General features: G+C 34.6%; 1 protein-coding gene across 2 annotated transcripts; it reads right to left on the minus strand.

The window, feature by feature from the left end:
• Positions 1 to 5,127: 5,127 nt before the first annotated feature.
• LOC142975149 (cytochrome P450 9e2-like) lies at positions 5,128 to 15,735 on the minus strand. 2 transcript variants are annotated; one of them, XM_076117866.1, is made up of 11 exons: positions 15,604 to 15,735; positions 12,317 to 12,519; positions 11,612 to 11,775; positions 11,133 to 11,270; positions 10,417 to 10,619; positions 8,136 to 8,271; positions 7,455 to 7,547; positions 6,677 to 6,898; positions 6,233 to 6,333; positions 5,628 to 5,796; positions 5,128 to 5,385 (listed from the first exon to the last, which is right to left on the minus strand). In XM_076117866.1, exons 2-11 carry the CDS (start codon positions 12,514 to 12,516, stop codon positions 5,219 to 5,221), a joined length of 1,593 nt encoding a protein of 530 aa, XP_075973981.1. In that variant the 5' UTR covers positions 12,517 to 12,519; positions 15,604 to 15,735; the 3' UTR covers positions 5,128 to 5,218. The 2 variants fall into 2 exon arrangements, with proteins under 2 accessions (XP_075973981.1, XP_075973978.1); XM_076117863.1 differs by having other exon boundaries at positions 15,505 to 15,694.
• Positions 15,736 to 16,644: the final 909 nt, after the last annotated feature.

The following is a 16,644-nucleotide window of genomic DNA, read 5'->3' on the forward strand; positions in this document are numbered from 1 at the left end:
TCATTTATTCATTTAGGTCAAATATTGACGCTTATGATAGTCGTTACAATTACTGAATCTACCACTCGCTCGGAAAGGGGGGTAGTAAGCAAAAGTAGTATTTCTCTTTTTTCCTTTTTATTAAAGTAGGTAATCTGTCAGTCTGCAAAATTATATACTTTAGCCGTAAAAGTCTATCAGGTGCACAGACGGAGACGATTTCATAAGAGTGGAACAGCAAGGATGTAATAAATGTAGTCTATGTACATTGTAGAAGTGTCCAAATCCACCTTTTATATTTCCTCCCAAAACAAAATTCCGCAAAGCTTTCCCTTATGAACAAAAAACGAAAAAACTCGAGAAAGAATATGTTAAATTAGTTGAGCTAGAAACTTTAGGGTTTGGACAAAAACGGTAGTTTTGTACGTTCATGTGCGACGGCCGAGTTTTTGTGGGACATAGTTGGACGGCCAACATTTAGTAAGTGGGGCGGCTAAGCCCGAATGTGTAGCCGTAGTGGAATGACCGTTGGCTTAATCAACTTCAAAAAATGTTTGGACTTACATTGTAAGGGTTTTCGGTGGATTATTTTTGTTATGTGTTGTGCGATGATTTTTGTTGTTTGTTAGGTTTATGAATGAAAAATGCTTGTGTGATTTTTAGAAGCCTAGTTGAGACCCACTATTTTATGAAATACATATTAAAGATTTTAACAAAGATTCAGATAAATCTTTATTCATTGAATAATAAAGTTATCTGTATTAACAATCGTCTGCTAATGTTTAATCGATTTTTTTATATTATTTATCATTTGTAATTACTTAATTTGAACGCGTTTTTTAAGGATAACTTAACATTTAAAGTGCTGCACTACAAGTAGACAACACGACATCCAAAGTGACAAAACACTAAAAGTAATATTATCTTATATTCTCTTCACCCCTCATTTTTAAGGCTCCATTCAACAAAATACATCACCACCTCGATAGCAATCGTAAAAGGCAATTGCGCGACGATCGTTCACTTGTGTTACATAATAGATACAAAGTTCTCAGCGGATTATCGAGACTGCCACAAAGTCTAATACCTCTCTAACATCGTTATTGAGGACGATGTAAGGACAGCCACACACCCCTGATTGGAAACGCGACGCGCCTTTGTCGACTTAATAGATGTAATCTATTTATGTTGCCTCATTTATTAGGTGTGCAGGGAGCCTAATGTTTCGGGTTGTTGCGTGAATTCAAAATAGGATTAGTTTGAAGTTTCGCTTTTAGTTTTTGTTGTTGGATAAATTGAATGTGTTCGAGTTATTTGTTACTTTTATAGGCAATTTGTTTTGCATTTGAAAAGATATTGAATCTTAGAAGAATCGTCATTAGTTTGGGGTGAGTTTATCTTAGAAACTAGCGCACCGTGGAAAATCTTACTTCGAGGCTTTGCCTGCATAAATGTTTTTTAAGTAAATGACGTATCATTCTAAAGTCCAATAATTATTTAAACGGACAATATCAGAAGGCTTAGTATCACAATGCTCTAAGTGATAAATATACTTACTGCCGATATTTAATTTGTCGTTGTATAAATATCAGCCCATTACCAAAAATATGTTTGCCGGTTTACGATTCAAACAAAAAACAATCAACAATACTTAAATTAAATTTAAATTTCCAAAGAAAAACCCAATTCACTCCTTTTTGAAAAACAACCTTCAGCGAATTTCTTATTAACCTAAAAATATTTCTTCATCATCATTTTATTAAATTGATTGTTTTGAAAAGATTAATTCTGGCTTATGAAGCTTTGAACAAAGGAGGTAACACAATGCAAAGGTTCCTCTTTCAGGTACTTTTCAGTAATTCTTTCCACGTGACTTTACACGCGTACAATTAGTTAATTAGATTCTTGTCATATATTTTTGAGAACTTTTTGCCTCGTGGTGCTGTTTTAGTAAGATTTTGTCAGTTGTATAATTGTGTCAGTTGTTTGTTTGTTGATGATGTGGTAACTGGTCGTTTAATTTGTTGATGTGGTAACTGTACACAGTAAGAGGCTTTTGGTGTGGTTTTGCTTTTCGAAATTGCGAAGAAGTCGGTAAGGAATTAGGTTGTAATTGAACTGAAATGATAATAATTTTGAATAGCTATACAATTTTAACACGGACACACGCACACAAACACGCGCATCTGCAAACACTTACGCATGTTGAATTGCACCTACTATTTTCTAATTTTATGCAAAGATATATGCACAATTTTCTTAAAGCCATGACTTCTCATGTCTCGCTTTATTACATTTGAATAAAAACGTTACATTTTATTCACAATACCTATGTCTGTGTGCCTTTTCATCGTTCACAAATATCGTAGCTATTTACGAGTCAGGACTGCACCGTGTGCAACGCACCTTACATCTAACTTGATAAAGACAGCTTCAAGATATGGCCAAACTTACGCTTTGACGTCCAATAATGGGCACTAAAACCCTTAGATTCAATTACCACACATTTCTGTCCGAAATTTATACACGGCTGTAAAACTGTATGCAAATCACTTGAGAATTACTCGACAAAGTTAGGAGCACTGTTCGAGTAAAATTATGCATGTTATGGTTATAATTCTATGTGTATATAGATCTCTATGGGTACACGCAGAATGAGTTTTGGATTTACGGAAAATTTTGTTTTAGTTCTTCGCTTCTCGCTGAGCTGATGTGGTCGATTTAAAGCTCGATGTTCTGTTGTTTTAGTAGGACATGAGGATAGTTAGAACCAGTTTAACAATTTATATTTATTGTTATATTATTATCATCTACCTGTTACATAAAATGACAGCAAAGGTATGAAAACAACTGTCGCAATTCTGTCAGATAAACTATCGGATAAGTATTTAGAAGTTGCGAAATTGGGTCGGTATTTTGTTTTGTTTCAATGTGTAAATTGAGAAAAGTTTAATCCAAAAACTATTTTCTATGAAACAGCTATTCGTTTCATCATTTAATATAGTTGCACCAGGTACCGAGGTGATGCCCACACGAAAGAAATATTTTTTTATTTTATATAAATGAGACACTCCCGCACTAAGAACTGCTCTGACGCGGGGACTTTTACAAACGTACAAACAACGGACACAAAATACAATTTCTGTGATCCATATCATAGTAAAGAAGAACATAGCAAAGTCTTATTGTTTTATGTTTATGAAATTGCGAGACAAGATTAATTACAGAGAAGGAGCTATTTTTCGTGGAGAATCAAATAAAGGCTTAACGCTTACGTAGGAGCGATTTTTAGTGTACAGCGACATAATTGGACGTCAGAAGTTTGCGAGAACGTGTGGCAGTTGATTGACTGGAAAATCTGAGGCAGATTGGGGACACTGGCTAGTAACGTTGTGGTTTTTGGCAGTTTCCAACTTTTTCAAAGCCTTTGTTGATTTTTTTGCTTTTCCTTGAGCGTCAACAATTTTCACAACAACCTTAACCAACATTAACTTTTGTCTATGACATCATCCGCAAAAATTCCCGGAATCAAAATTTAACATAATATGTACTAAAACATAAATGCCTTAAACTGCTTCTTGGATTTCTACAAATAATTTATGATAATAAAAGAATATTTGAAATCTTGAGCTTAACATTGCGATGACGTAAGTTATTTAATTCAAGCCTTAATAGATTAAGTTTAATCATTAAAAAGCTTTAAGTCATTAAAACGTCTAATAAAGAGCTGTAACCAATAGCTCGATTCTCTACTACGATCGACTACCGACAACCGACCTGTCATCAAGAAAATTTGTATGAAAATCTGATCAGGGTCTCTGACGGGCGTCGTAGGAACTATTTTGGCAGTGCATTCTAAATGTCAAACATTCGATTTTCGACAGTACCGACTGCACATAATCGCGCTACAAAACGGTAATATTATTAGATATACCTTAATTAAAAACACAACCAAGTAATATTCATCTCAAAGTAATCTATTTCTAACAAATTATCTCCTTGTCTATACCCATTTAATGTTGGTTATAATCTTCTCATCTCTAAAGACTCATCAACACATCACCCAGGTATACTTAGCCCAATTAGCCGGAATGCCAGAGGTGTATTAATAGGCATGTCAATCGATCAATCAAATCATCCTCGAGACCCTAATCAGCCGCACTGTAGGTCTATGTCGGGGCTAAGATAACATACTCTGATTTGAAGATCGATTAGTTATTGTAAATTAGTTAAGAGATTGAAAGCTAAAACTATGACAAACTAGAGGCCGCCCGCGACTTCGTCCGCGTGGAAACCCTTCCCGTGTAAATGCCGTTACCTCCAAAACTCCGGGATAAAAAGTAGCCTATGTGTTATCCTGGGTCTTTAGCTACCTATATACCAAATTTCATTGCAATCAATTCAGTAGTATTTGCGTGAAAAAGTAACACACATCCATACATACATACATACATTCTCAAAAACTTTCGCATTTATAATATTAGTAGGATGTGTGTGTCTTAGGTTGGGTTAGGCGATTCTTCTTTCAACAAACAAAAAATCTCCGAAGTGTTTCATTCTTATCCCAATCAATCTCTATACCCAGTGTTATTTACACGCGACCTCTATTTAATCTAGTTATCAGCCCAGCTTACTCTTACTTATTTATGCTAGTAAAATATGTGGGTTTATCTCAAAGAAACTCAGCAATAAGTAAGCTGGGAGTGACGTGGCGGTCATTTGTAACTCGTAAATAAATACTGCTCGTAAATTCGGGACCAACTGCAAAGGAAGAGATAGGGCTTTTGGTGGATATTCTCAAGTGATCAGTATTTTGATGATCTAGTTTTGTTGAGGCATATGATTTGTTTCTTTTATTCAGATAAGATTCAAATTTCTTTTAGATAACTCTCACACTCGGTCGATTTATAACAAAATGATATCAAAATAAGCAAGATAATGTTTGATTTATGTTCAGGAAATATACAAATTCCAGAAATGGTTTGGTGAGTAATACTTCCGTTTTATAGTAAAACACATATCTTGGCAAAGTCAATCATTTGCTAGCCTGGAAACAACTTTGAAATCTTTCATCAAATATTTGATAGATAGTGCTAGAAAATCGAGACAAAAAGAAATAATTACTCAACTTATAAGTAAAATAATATGTATTACAAACTAATTTAATACAGTTATTAAAAACCAAATCACATCACAAAATAAAAGTATCCATTTAAAAATACATAAGTACAAATAACATTCACTGCCTAGCCCTGAATCGAGCCCAGTGACCTCCCTGAAGCCTAAGGTTGAAGGTATCTCTCGCCAACACGGGAGGTATCGGCGTCTTCTCGCATGGAGACAGTTCCATCTGCTGCAGAAGCTGGTAGGTCATCACTTTTATTTCGCAGAGAGCAAATCTTGACCCTGAGAAAAAAAATTAAGTCAAGTCAAAGACGTTTCCAGCGGCTTGACTTGACGGTCGTTTTCTATCAACCTGTGTGTGTCCACCACCAGGACCGAATTTTTACGTGCCGTCTAAAGCACGGAGACGCTAAGTTCAAATATCTCTTAGCGGTCAACCGTAATTGTCACATCATCAGTCTGAACTGCGAATTTAAATTCGACCTTGAAATGACCAAAAGGAATTAATAAAAAGGATTTCATACCTATACAGTTTCTAGGTCCTAATCCAAACGGTACATAAGTGAAAGGCTTGATATTGTGTTTGTTTTCCTCAGAAAATCTTTCAGGGTCGAATTTGTATGGGTCTGGGAAGTAATCAGGATTGTGGTGGAACGCCCATGTTGGGATGGTGCAAGCTTCTCCTTTGCGAATCTGAAAGAATTATAACAATATTAGTGAGTGTTATTGTTCAACCTTCTCGAATTTATTATTGTTCTTTAGGTAGGTAGTTTTTCAATAAATCATGTTTAGTAATCGATAGCTCCTCTGAAAGCATGTTACAATCAAAAGTTTAAAAAATACTAAGAGAAAGTCCATTGATACTTATTTATTCATTTCTATAATCGACACTCTCAAGTATCGAGAGTTTGACATTTAAAATGTACTGCAATTAGTTCCTACGGAGAGGCAGCCGCTAGAGGCGTCGTTCAAATTTTCATACAAAATTTATCGAAAGCTTGCCGGTTCTTAATGGTTGATAGCAATGGAATATGATCATAGCCTTTGTTGTAAAACAAACTTGACTTTTTATAGTTAAAAGTAAGTGTATATAGGTTATACGGTTACTTATTAATATTTTTATACTTACAATATAATCTTCTTCTGATTTGCTATTTGGTTTCCCCATATTGTAGTCTTTTATGCATAACCTGTCCATACCAATGGCAGGGGGCCATAGTCTCAGTACCTCTGTAAATAATACATATTTATGTGTTTAGTCTTGTTATAATTGCGTATTTTAATAATAATACTTTTTTACACGTACAAGAAACTAGTCTTGCTTCTCATTTAAAACATTTTTAAAAAGCGCCAGTGAAATATATACCTACACATGCTCATTATCCTATACTAAAAGTAATAAAAAAATGGATGCAAGTGATATTTTCTGAATTACCGCGCGGAGTTATAGAAACGTCGCGACGTAGAGCCTAGGTCCTAAAACCATGTCGAATTAAATTCTCACCCACAAACAAAGCTATAAATATTATCGTTCTACAAGTTTCAAATTCAAATTATATAACCAAATATTTACCTGAAACAACCATATCCAAATACGGCATATTCTGTATGGAATTGAAGTCGAACTTGCCACTTTTCTGAATGTCATGGTCTTTGATCTCCTGCGCCAGACGGTCTTGGACATCAGGGTTCACAGCCAGCTCGTATAGAAGGAAGGACATGGCTGAAGATACTGTTTCGAAACCAGCCACGAAGAATAGAACTGCTTGAGCTACGAGGTCTTGGTCAGACCAATCTGTAAAAAAACACGTGTATTTGTTTTTTTTGTTTCTTAACAACTCCGGCACTAAGAATTGCTCCTGTGTCGCGGGGACTATAACAAACATACAAACATTGGACACGCAGTACAACCAGACCCGAAACAGTTATTTGTGGATCGCATAAATAATTGTTTCGAGTGGGAATCGAGCCCACGACCTCCCGACGCAATGGCAATGGCGTGGCGACCTTAACTACGGCGCCATGGTGGTTCCTACAGTCAGTCATCATCAACCTAGCCGTTGAGCCAATTACTTTTACTTTTTCAGTCTTACAAGTATATTACATGGAACGACGGCTATCGCACCTCCAGAAAGCCAGTGATTAACTATCACAGTCATCCACAAGACTACTCACAAAATAGCCGAGTAAATTACACAAACGTGACCAATAGAAACTTGCCTGTGAAAACTTGCAAAAAGATTAAATCTCGTGTTTCTGAGCTATTATTTTACAATAGCGATTCCCACACGTTTGTCTAAAAAGTAGATAAGGAGTATGTCCAAATAAAAAAGATAGTTCTCAATATTTACCTCTGTTAACATTTTCTTTCCCAACATCAGACTCTTCAACAGTCGCGAAACCAGCATTTTCTTCGCTTGTCTTCTCATCAAAAGAAAGTTTTCCTGAAAGTACATTTACCAACATTTTATTTTCATAAAAATAATCAAATTTATTCTCACGCAACATTAAACAGTTACCATTTTAGCTTTTATCCTAGATTTTGGATTACTGATATTGAAACTATAATTACACATAATTCAATCTAACATTTTATATCAAAGGTCAGCTTGTAACTTTAGTTTCGGATCATACAAGGCCGTGTAACTACATATTACACGATATCATTAAATAACAATTTGTGGAACTACAATATGGGTAATGATACTTATTATTTTCAAACTTTTGTATAGAAAACCACTGACTGAGAAATATTTAATTCACTATATTTAATTATTGTACGTAATTTTAAATCTAGTGGTCAAACTAGATTTTAAATTGTCCAAGCCACTCGAAAGCCTTTGTCATGGCTTAGCATACCTTATGAAGTATGGAAACGCTAAGCTCAAGTATCAAGTAAGCCTATCCATTAATATTAAAATCCACAGGATTATTTTGAACTATACAAGTCAAAATTTAATTCACAAACATCTTATCCTCAATCATTATCTAAAGCTATTTTATAAATATAGGTACCATTATCGACATCGTACCTTTCTTAGCTTCCATTAAAAGGTGAATCATGTCCGGTCTCAGAATATTCTTCTGTTCTCTCTCCTTCATCGTACCCAAGATTATGCTGCTGAAGAAATTACTGATCTTCGTTGAAAATAACCTCAGATTTAATTTCTGTAATGATATTGTATAACACAAGTTAAATGAGGTTTTCAGGTAATCAACTAGTGTCCGAGAGAGGACGAATTCAGAGCATTGGGAAACCTATGGCAAGAATTGTCAATCGCGCAGTGAAGTTAGTAAAAAAACTCAGTAGCACATAATATGACATGTATCTAATATGGGAGAGAGAGTTGCCCTGCAATGTGTAAAAGTAACCCAGCAAGTTATAAGCAATTAAAGAAAAGAAAAGTCTTACATGATAACGATAGTGATAAACTTAAATAAGGGGGTGCATTATATATTATAACTAGCTGACCCGCGCAACTTCGCCTGCGTCACATAAGAGAGAATGGATCATAATTTTCTATCTATCACTGGGCTATCTAATACTGAAAGAATTTTTCAAATCGAACCAGTCGTTCCTGAGATTAGCGCGTTCAAATAAACAAACAAACAATCAAACAAACTCTTCAGCTTTATAATATTAGTACAGATGAGTAGGATCTGGCTAAACAAACGTATAACATAAAATATTGTCATTTTATAGAAAGACCACTTAAAGCAGAACATACTTATATTCTCAAATTTACACCTGGTGAAGAGCAAATAAATGTTTGTTTTCTTAGATTTGCACTTGCTTAAATAATTTGCCTTAAAAGGTCTCAGTATTTTATAGAAAATGTTCATAATTTCCTTTCTCTCGATGATTTTGCTAGTTCAATATGATTCGATAAAACCTCAGGTGTTTATCTATCAAGTATCATGTTATTATTCTTACTATCTATAATTTTATTTATATCTACTTCGTCTGAGACGTTATCTACTTTTAGATAAGGGCCAATAACGGAAATTATATAATAAATGTATTAATAAATATTTTTTTGGCGTGAGTCATCATTTAGAGCAGGCTAAGCATTTGTTTCACGCAACACCCCAATGACTATGATATGATGTGTTTATAACGTTTACAGTAACATGTTCTTACGGTAAAAGAAAATATTGAAATGAAACCTTGTACCTATACCTGAGAGTTCTTTATGACCATTCTTAAAGGAATGCTCACTCCCCAACCAGCATTTGGCCAGTGCATTGGACTCAAGGCCTAACTTTTTCCTCAATTCGGGAGGAAGCATTTTCCGAATATTAGGACTGTAACGGGTGTAAGTAATTAACATTAACTCATTGACCCCCGGTTTCTGAGGTACATTTAACGGTACTTTATCTATTCAATAGCGTTAAAACTCATATACGCTATTGAATAGATAAACTACAGTTAAATGTACTCAGTAACCGGGGGTAAGTCAGCTTTCTTTTAAAAAAGGTGACTACCCAAGGATCTTTAAAATTGTCTATTTTGTATAGGAAGGTTTTAAATAGTCAACCTTCATTTATTTGAAGTGATATTTTCATCTAATAACGTTAAAGCTACCCACGAAGGTTCCTTTGTGGGCGGAATGAAAGTAGCCCAGATGCTTTCAGAGATTCATTCATCGAAAAAATATAAATAGAAATAAACGTAACTACTTTTAGTCTATTTCTGTGTTATATTTGTCACAAATATCACTATTTTAACTTACGTTCCCGCCGTTATTACATTTTAATTGTGACGTAAATATTTACTACTATATTTTACACATGTTTTTGTCGTTACTACTTTGATAATAATCAGTATAACGAAGACATGAGAATCATTATAAACTGTTGCACATACGGAAATACACGACTCTAAAATGACATGGAGAAGAAACAGATAGAACGTCTATTAGTATGATCATATGAAGATATTTTGCTTTAATAATTTTCATGCATCTTGTCATATTAAACCTAACTAGTGAACTGGCCCGACTTTGTAGGGCAAAGTACAAATTTATCCGTTGAATCTTTTCCCGTGGGAATTTTGAACCCATCGATCCCATACAAACCTTGTCCCGACAGTTGGCATAAAACATAATATAGTAAAGTTTTTCGAAAGTTAGGCGTCTGCATAATTTTCGGTGATTCATTTTTATTTATATAGATATATTTTTATATACCTTTTCGTTCAAGAACATTACCGATATGATCTATGTATATGAGTTATTGTATATCTTAATAGAACGTCCTCTCCCGAGATTTCCATTTACTTTTACAGCAAATTTATAAAAGTATAAAACTTACCTTCATCAAATTTGGAAAAGACGTATATCCAAGGAAGATAAGAATTCTTGAAAAGCCAAAGGTAGCAGTTTCTTTGCCAATGACATAGAACTCATTGTTCGCGTCATTGTGAGAGTCTACCTTCAGACCGAAGGCGCAGGTCGCTATCACATCGTTGGCGTAACGCGACATCAGGTCCTTGCATTCAACATCCACGTAGTCGACTAAAAGAACACAATCTTTGTTAATGACAGTAAAATTATTTTAAACATTATTTAATTTTACATTTTCTGTAAAGCATTTTTTTTTAATCGTTTTGACTGCGAAAATCGGATACTAAAAATTACTTGTATCTTACAAGACTTTTTAGGAAGGGTTCAGTGAATGAAAAATCTGGATAACTGTGACACGGCTCGCTACAATTGCAATCATCGAGTATCAAGAGATTGACTTTAATAATATATTGCTTTTTTAAATAGTTTCTAAGACCCTTGCCCGCTACAGGCGCTGAACCGATTGCCTTACAATATTTTTCAGCGCAATTTCCTGACTCCATAATATTGAGATACGATTTTTGAACATATTAAAGTACTTAAAAATAATTAATAAGTACGTCTTGAGGAAAAAGCTACGTGTGCTTGTAAGGACATACACAATTTCTCAGTGGTCAATAGTGAGTAATTATAAGAATTCTATTCTATTAAATCTAGGATCTCTAATTGTAAAAAGTCGGTTACCTCCCGACGCCTTTATTTGTTTCTTCAAAGACTTGGTCATCACATCGCTGACTTCCAACATGAAGGGTACCATGGCACGCATCTTAGAGCTGGTGAACGCTGGACTCAAAGTGGAACGCATGTCCTTCCACTCTTGACCTAGAAGTAATCAATCAAATTAAAACTACGATCTACAATGTTTGTAGAGTTATTATCATTTAGGATATTTGAACTTAATATCTGTACTTCTGTTGAATTTTTGTCTGTCTGAATATTTTTGCTCGGAAGTTTTACTATACAGTTGCATTCATTTTAATACGCTTTCACATTTTTATTAGCTGAAAGTTAAAGTTCTAAGTCGGTGATCAAAGTAGTTAATAATTATTTCAATAGTATTATTCAATTCAATGTTCAATTAACTTTAACGCAAGCTGGGTAACCCGAATAAGGCCTACGTCCTAATAAAACATATTTCTTAAATTTAGCTATTACAAACATACCTCTCAAAGAAAACAAGTTTCTTCCGAACAAAGGATCCATATTTTCATCAACTAGAGGGCGATGATCAAGGAAGTGCTCGAAGTCTTTCACTGTGATCTTCTTGATCAGGTCCAAATCTCGGAGCAATACAATTGGTCTTGTGAACTCATAACGACCAACAAACCTGTAACACGAGATTCATTTTATTGACAGTCAATAATGTCTTCCTAGCCAATACTGGGTTACAGACGGCCAATTTTATGATAAAAATCCACGGTGCAACAATTTATTTAACTTTATATTCTATCGAAAAAAAGTCAGGTGAAACGTAAGGCGCGGGACCGGCAACCCTTACATGGCACGGATGTATGTGACCTCCGCTTCTCAACAACGGATAAATGGAATAAATCATTGATAATAAAATTATCCTGTCAGAAACTCTCAGGGATAAATTTTAGGCCCGAATGGGGTTTTAAGCCTAAGACTTCTTGGCGGTCGATAAAAATATACTGCCTCCGTAGCGCAGTGGTTCAGGTCACCACGCCGCTACCATAACGTCGGGAGGTCGTGGGTACGATTCCCTCACGAGACAATTATTTGTGTCCGTTGTTTGTATATTTGTAAAAGTCCCCGCGACACAAGAGCAATTCTAAGTGCGAGAGTTGTTTTAAAAAAAAAACATAAGTGCGCCATGAAACCAGTCAATAGTCAATAGTACTACTTACCTTTCTTCAGGAAAATTGTAATATAGCTTATCAAAGGAATCTACTATATGAGCTTGTCTTGTAACCAATTCTCCCACGTTCCCGAGCAGAGGGAGAGGCGTAAAGTGTTTGACTCCATGTTTCTGGAACCTCGAGTATACTTCTTTGTAGTACAGCACTAGTGCTATCAGCAGTAAAAAGACCCATATGAAGAATATCATGGTCTGGAAAATACAAAAAAAAATCTTATTATATATTAATTTATGTATGTCAAATATTGACATTTATGATAGTCGTTACAATTACTAAATCTACTATTAGCTCGGAAAATGGGCAAAGCCTTACAAGAAACGCTACCTAGAGAAATATTTAGAATAGTCCCTGTTAGAATGGCTGTTTCAGTATATTGTGTTAATTATTTTATACGTATTAGACTCGCTGATAGCAAGAAAATATTTTGTACCTTAAAATATATTTCTCGGTAGGTGCCTTGGTAATGGCAGGAAATGGCTCTAAATAAGAGTTTTTATAAGAAAAATGTTCAGTAATCTTAAAGTATTATAAAGGGAAATCATACATGTATGTTAGCACTTATTTAACATATTAAATACTTGAAACCAATGCCATGTGGTAGTAGGGTATTGAATTTCAGAATAGCTACAGGTCGCTTCCTTTATTCAGTCAACCACAAGTGCGGTTGGTGACCATAGCTAAGAGAGCTATAATAAGTGCATTTGCTTACATTTATGCAAACTAGCTTTTGTTGTTCTAATAAGGTCCACGTGTTAAGATTTTCTTGCGATTACATCTATCTTTATATGTATCTTTATATATGAAAGGTGACTGACTGAGTGACTGATTGACTGACATAGTGATTTGTCAACGCACAGCTCAAACCACTGGCCGGATCAGGCTGAAATTTGGCATACATGTAGGTAAATTTCATACAAACTTTCATCCTTCTAACAACAATCTTTAGCGGATGCCTACGTCATAACATCTACCTGCATGCCAAATTTCAATCCCGATCCGTCCAGTGGTCTGTGCGTTGATAGATCACTAAGTCAGTCAGGCAGTCACGTTGGAGTTATATACATTTAAATATGTAACGAACAATAAGTAATTGTATTAATATTAGTCCTTGAAATGTCTTGTTCAGACTAGAAACGCCCGTATAATTATTTTAGTCACAGTTTATGTATTCAATAGAATTTGCGTCAAAATAATTTTTCATGCTAGTCACACCTCATTGAGCCATTTTCTTGATGTAAAACCAAACTATCACAGATATTTCGTTTTAGTATCTACGATTATTAGAGACTAGCTGACCCGCGCAACTTCGCTTGCGTCACATAAAAGAGAATGGGTCAAAATTTTCTCCGTTTTAGTAACATTTTTTATTGGTACTCTGCTCCTATTGGTCGTAGCGTGATGATATATAGCCTATAACCTTCCTCGATAAATGGGCTATCTAACACTGAAAGAACTTTTCAAATCGGACCAGTAGTTTCTGAGATTAGCGCGTTCAAACAAACAAACAAACAAACAAACAATCAAACAAACAAACAATCTCGTCAGCTTTATAATATTAGTATAGATTATGTACCTACATAGATTTTTATGTAAACCAAACTTTTACTAAACTTCAAAACAAAATGTAGGTATTGTAAATAAAAGTCAAATGGTCTCAATTTCTAAAACATCAATCTTCAGTTCCAAGTTATTTTGAAAAAGTATAATTGAATCGGAGGAATGGCGTGATAAATGGTAAATCTGCATAAATTTCAAGTTTTGGGCTTGATCGAGAACTCAAATTGAATGGAAAAGTTTTTGGAACTCAATATCCTGTCAATCTTTACTAAAAGTATCATTATGTAAAAGGACGGACTCTTCAAGAAATAAATGATTTACATAAAATTCGAAAAAGTCTTTACAAATGCTTACAGTACATGTGATATCTACAACTCACAAGGAAATAAAACTATGTATCAATGCCTATCACTAAACCGACAAAAAAACAAAGAAACTTGGACATACTGCAAAAAAACACCATCATGGTACCATAAAAAAATGTAAATGTAATACATGAACTAACTACCTTCAATCAAGTGGCTATACTAATAATAGCTCATACAGCCGATCGCATTTAATCATCATCGAGAGCTAGTATGATCGTTTTGCTATGTTTACCTTTTATAGAGGCCACCTATTTTTCCAGACTAATTTACCTATATCTATACGGTTTTACATTCGTAACTTTTCAACTTACTTATATTTTTGTATTACGCCTTGGCATGCACGCTTTATTTTGATAAACCTTTAATAATTTTCTGTATTTCTGTAATAAAGTCGGTGCATCAAGCAAGCTACCGTCAGCTGCATAAGCTTCTGAATCATACAATCCTCTCCACTAAGTTGTCGCACTATAGCGATCCTAACGAACTACGTACCGCTCTTTTACGTAAATAATTGTTTATAGACAGTTGTCAACTGTCATAACATAAAATTAATATAACAACTCTTTTTCTGTTTTCCCAATGTAACTGCTCGAAATGGCCAAAAATTTATGACTCCAAATTGACCAAAGACCTTGGATTTTTTGATATTTCGGCACAGGTTACAAAGGTCATGACTGCAAGCAGACTATCAACAATGACAAAGCATTTTTTGCATTAATACGTACTAATATACTGATATCTCAATAATAATCAATGATGGTGATAATCAATGTATATATAAAAGTATTATCTATTCAAAATAGTGATAAATATTTGTTTTTAAATAACATTCAGTCTGTGAGCACGATCGGTGCATCCGGTACGGAAATGTCAAACACGCCATTAACACACACTTTCGTTAATCTATATTATAAAAATAGATATTATTAATCATTATCTAAAAGATATGGCTATACTTACGACTAGATCTTACTGTCAAAAGTCACTAAAGAGCATCATCAGATAAATACATATAGGAAAAAATAATTAACAAAATCGGCAAAAATATATTGTCTATTGTATGAAAACCTCCATAAAAATTCAATTCTGTTTGTTTAGAAATGCATAATCGATGACAATTTATTTCAACTGTTTCACTACCATAGCTCATACAGCCTGGTGACAGACAGATGAACAGCGAAATCTCAGTAATATGGTCACGATTTTACCCTTTAGGTTACGGAACATAACAATAACAATTCAATTACTAACCTTTTATTCACACTCCAGACAAATAAACAACACCTCAATATGAACAACAAAAGAATTACACTGTATATTTAAAACAAAAAATACACATTCAAAACTCACTTTTAAAAGCACTAAATGCGTAGTACTAGCGACATGAACAAAAACCTCGTGCGTCCGCGCCGGCGCAGAACATACGTCTGTCTGCTATTTACTATTAAAACGACCTGAGAGATAAGTATAAAAACATATAGCGTATTATGTATTATCTCAGGTAAACAAGCATAATATTATAGCTATGTAGTTAAGTGCGAATTGCTGTCAAAACAAGATGACGTCATCGTGAATAAAAAAGTAATATGACAGTGAATTGTAAGTTGCTGAGTGGAGAGGGAGTCAAATTGTAACTTTTGACACCTTTTATTATATTAATTAGGGGTAACACTTCCCTCATTCTAGGACGAGACTCTTGAATTGTGGGATAGCTATGGGTTACATTATTATTCTTCTGACTACCAAGCTAAAAGCTATATACTAGGCTATTCTTTAATTACCCAAAGGACAGGCAGTCATTACCATATTTATATTGTTCAGATAGACTCAATACTAAAAGTTTATTTATCAAGAAACGTGACCGTCACTTTCAAGGGATTATGACTATTTGAGCAATGATCAGCGAAGAAGAAGAAAAAAGGTTTTCCGTAAGAAACGAACCACTCAAATAAGGAATGTAAACAAAACATAACCGGATCTTTTTTTGTGAATAACATCTAAAAAAATGCTCTAAAAAATCTAAACACGCTAACTTTGCAATAACAAACAACACGTATATACCATACGTTTTAAAATAAAGTGTATCTAAACAATTTCGTCCTTGACAGCCACTAGACTGTTTTAGAACCCCACGGTCAAGACACAGCCTAAAAGTTTACAAGCAGCATGGAAACTGCAAACAAATTTTTTACTCATACATATTACAGAGTACCAAGAAGAACTCAAAGTGGCGCAGTGGTTTAAGTCGCCACGTCGATACTGCGTCGGGAGGTCATGGGTTCGATTCCCAAACGGAACAATTATCTGTGCGACACACCAAAAGTTATTTCGGGTTTGACTTTGTGTCCGTTGTTTGTATGTTTGTAAAAGTCCCCGCGACACAAAAGCATT

Source organism: Anticarsia gemmatalis, chromosome 8, assembly GCF_050436995.1.
Source record: "Anticarsia gemmatalis isolate Benzon Research Colony breed Stoneville strain chromosome 8, ilAntGemm2 primary, whole genome shotgun sequence".
In the NCBI taxonomy this organism is placed as follows: Eukaryota; Metazoa; Arthropoda; class Insecta; order Lepidoptera; family Erebidae; genus Anticarsia; species Anticarsia gemmatalis.

What these genes read in the sequence shown, in the direction of transcription:
- LOC142975149 (XM_076117866.1), bottom strand. Translation starts at nt 12,516, where the DNA reads ATGATATTCTTCATATGGGTCTTTTTACTGCTGATAGCACTAGTGCTG. An exon ending in TTTGGATATGGTTGTTTCAG is followed by an intron (nt 6,334 to 6,676) that starts GTAAATATTTGG and finishes TATTATTTACAG; the next exon opens with AGGTACTGAGACTATGGCCC. An exon ending in AGGACCTAGAAACTGTATAG is followed by an intron (nt 5,386 to 5,627) that starts GTATGAAATCCT and finishes TTTTTTTCTCAG; the next exon opens with GGTCAAGATTTGCTCTCTGC.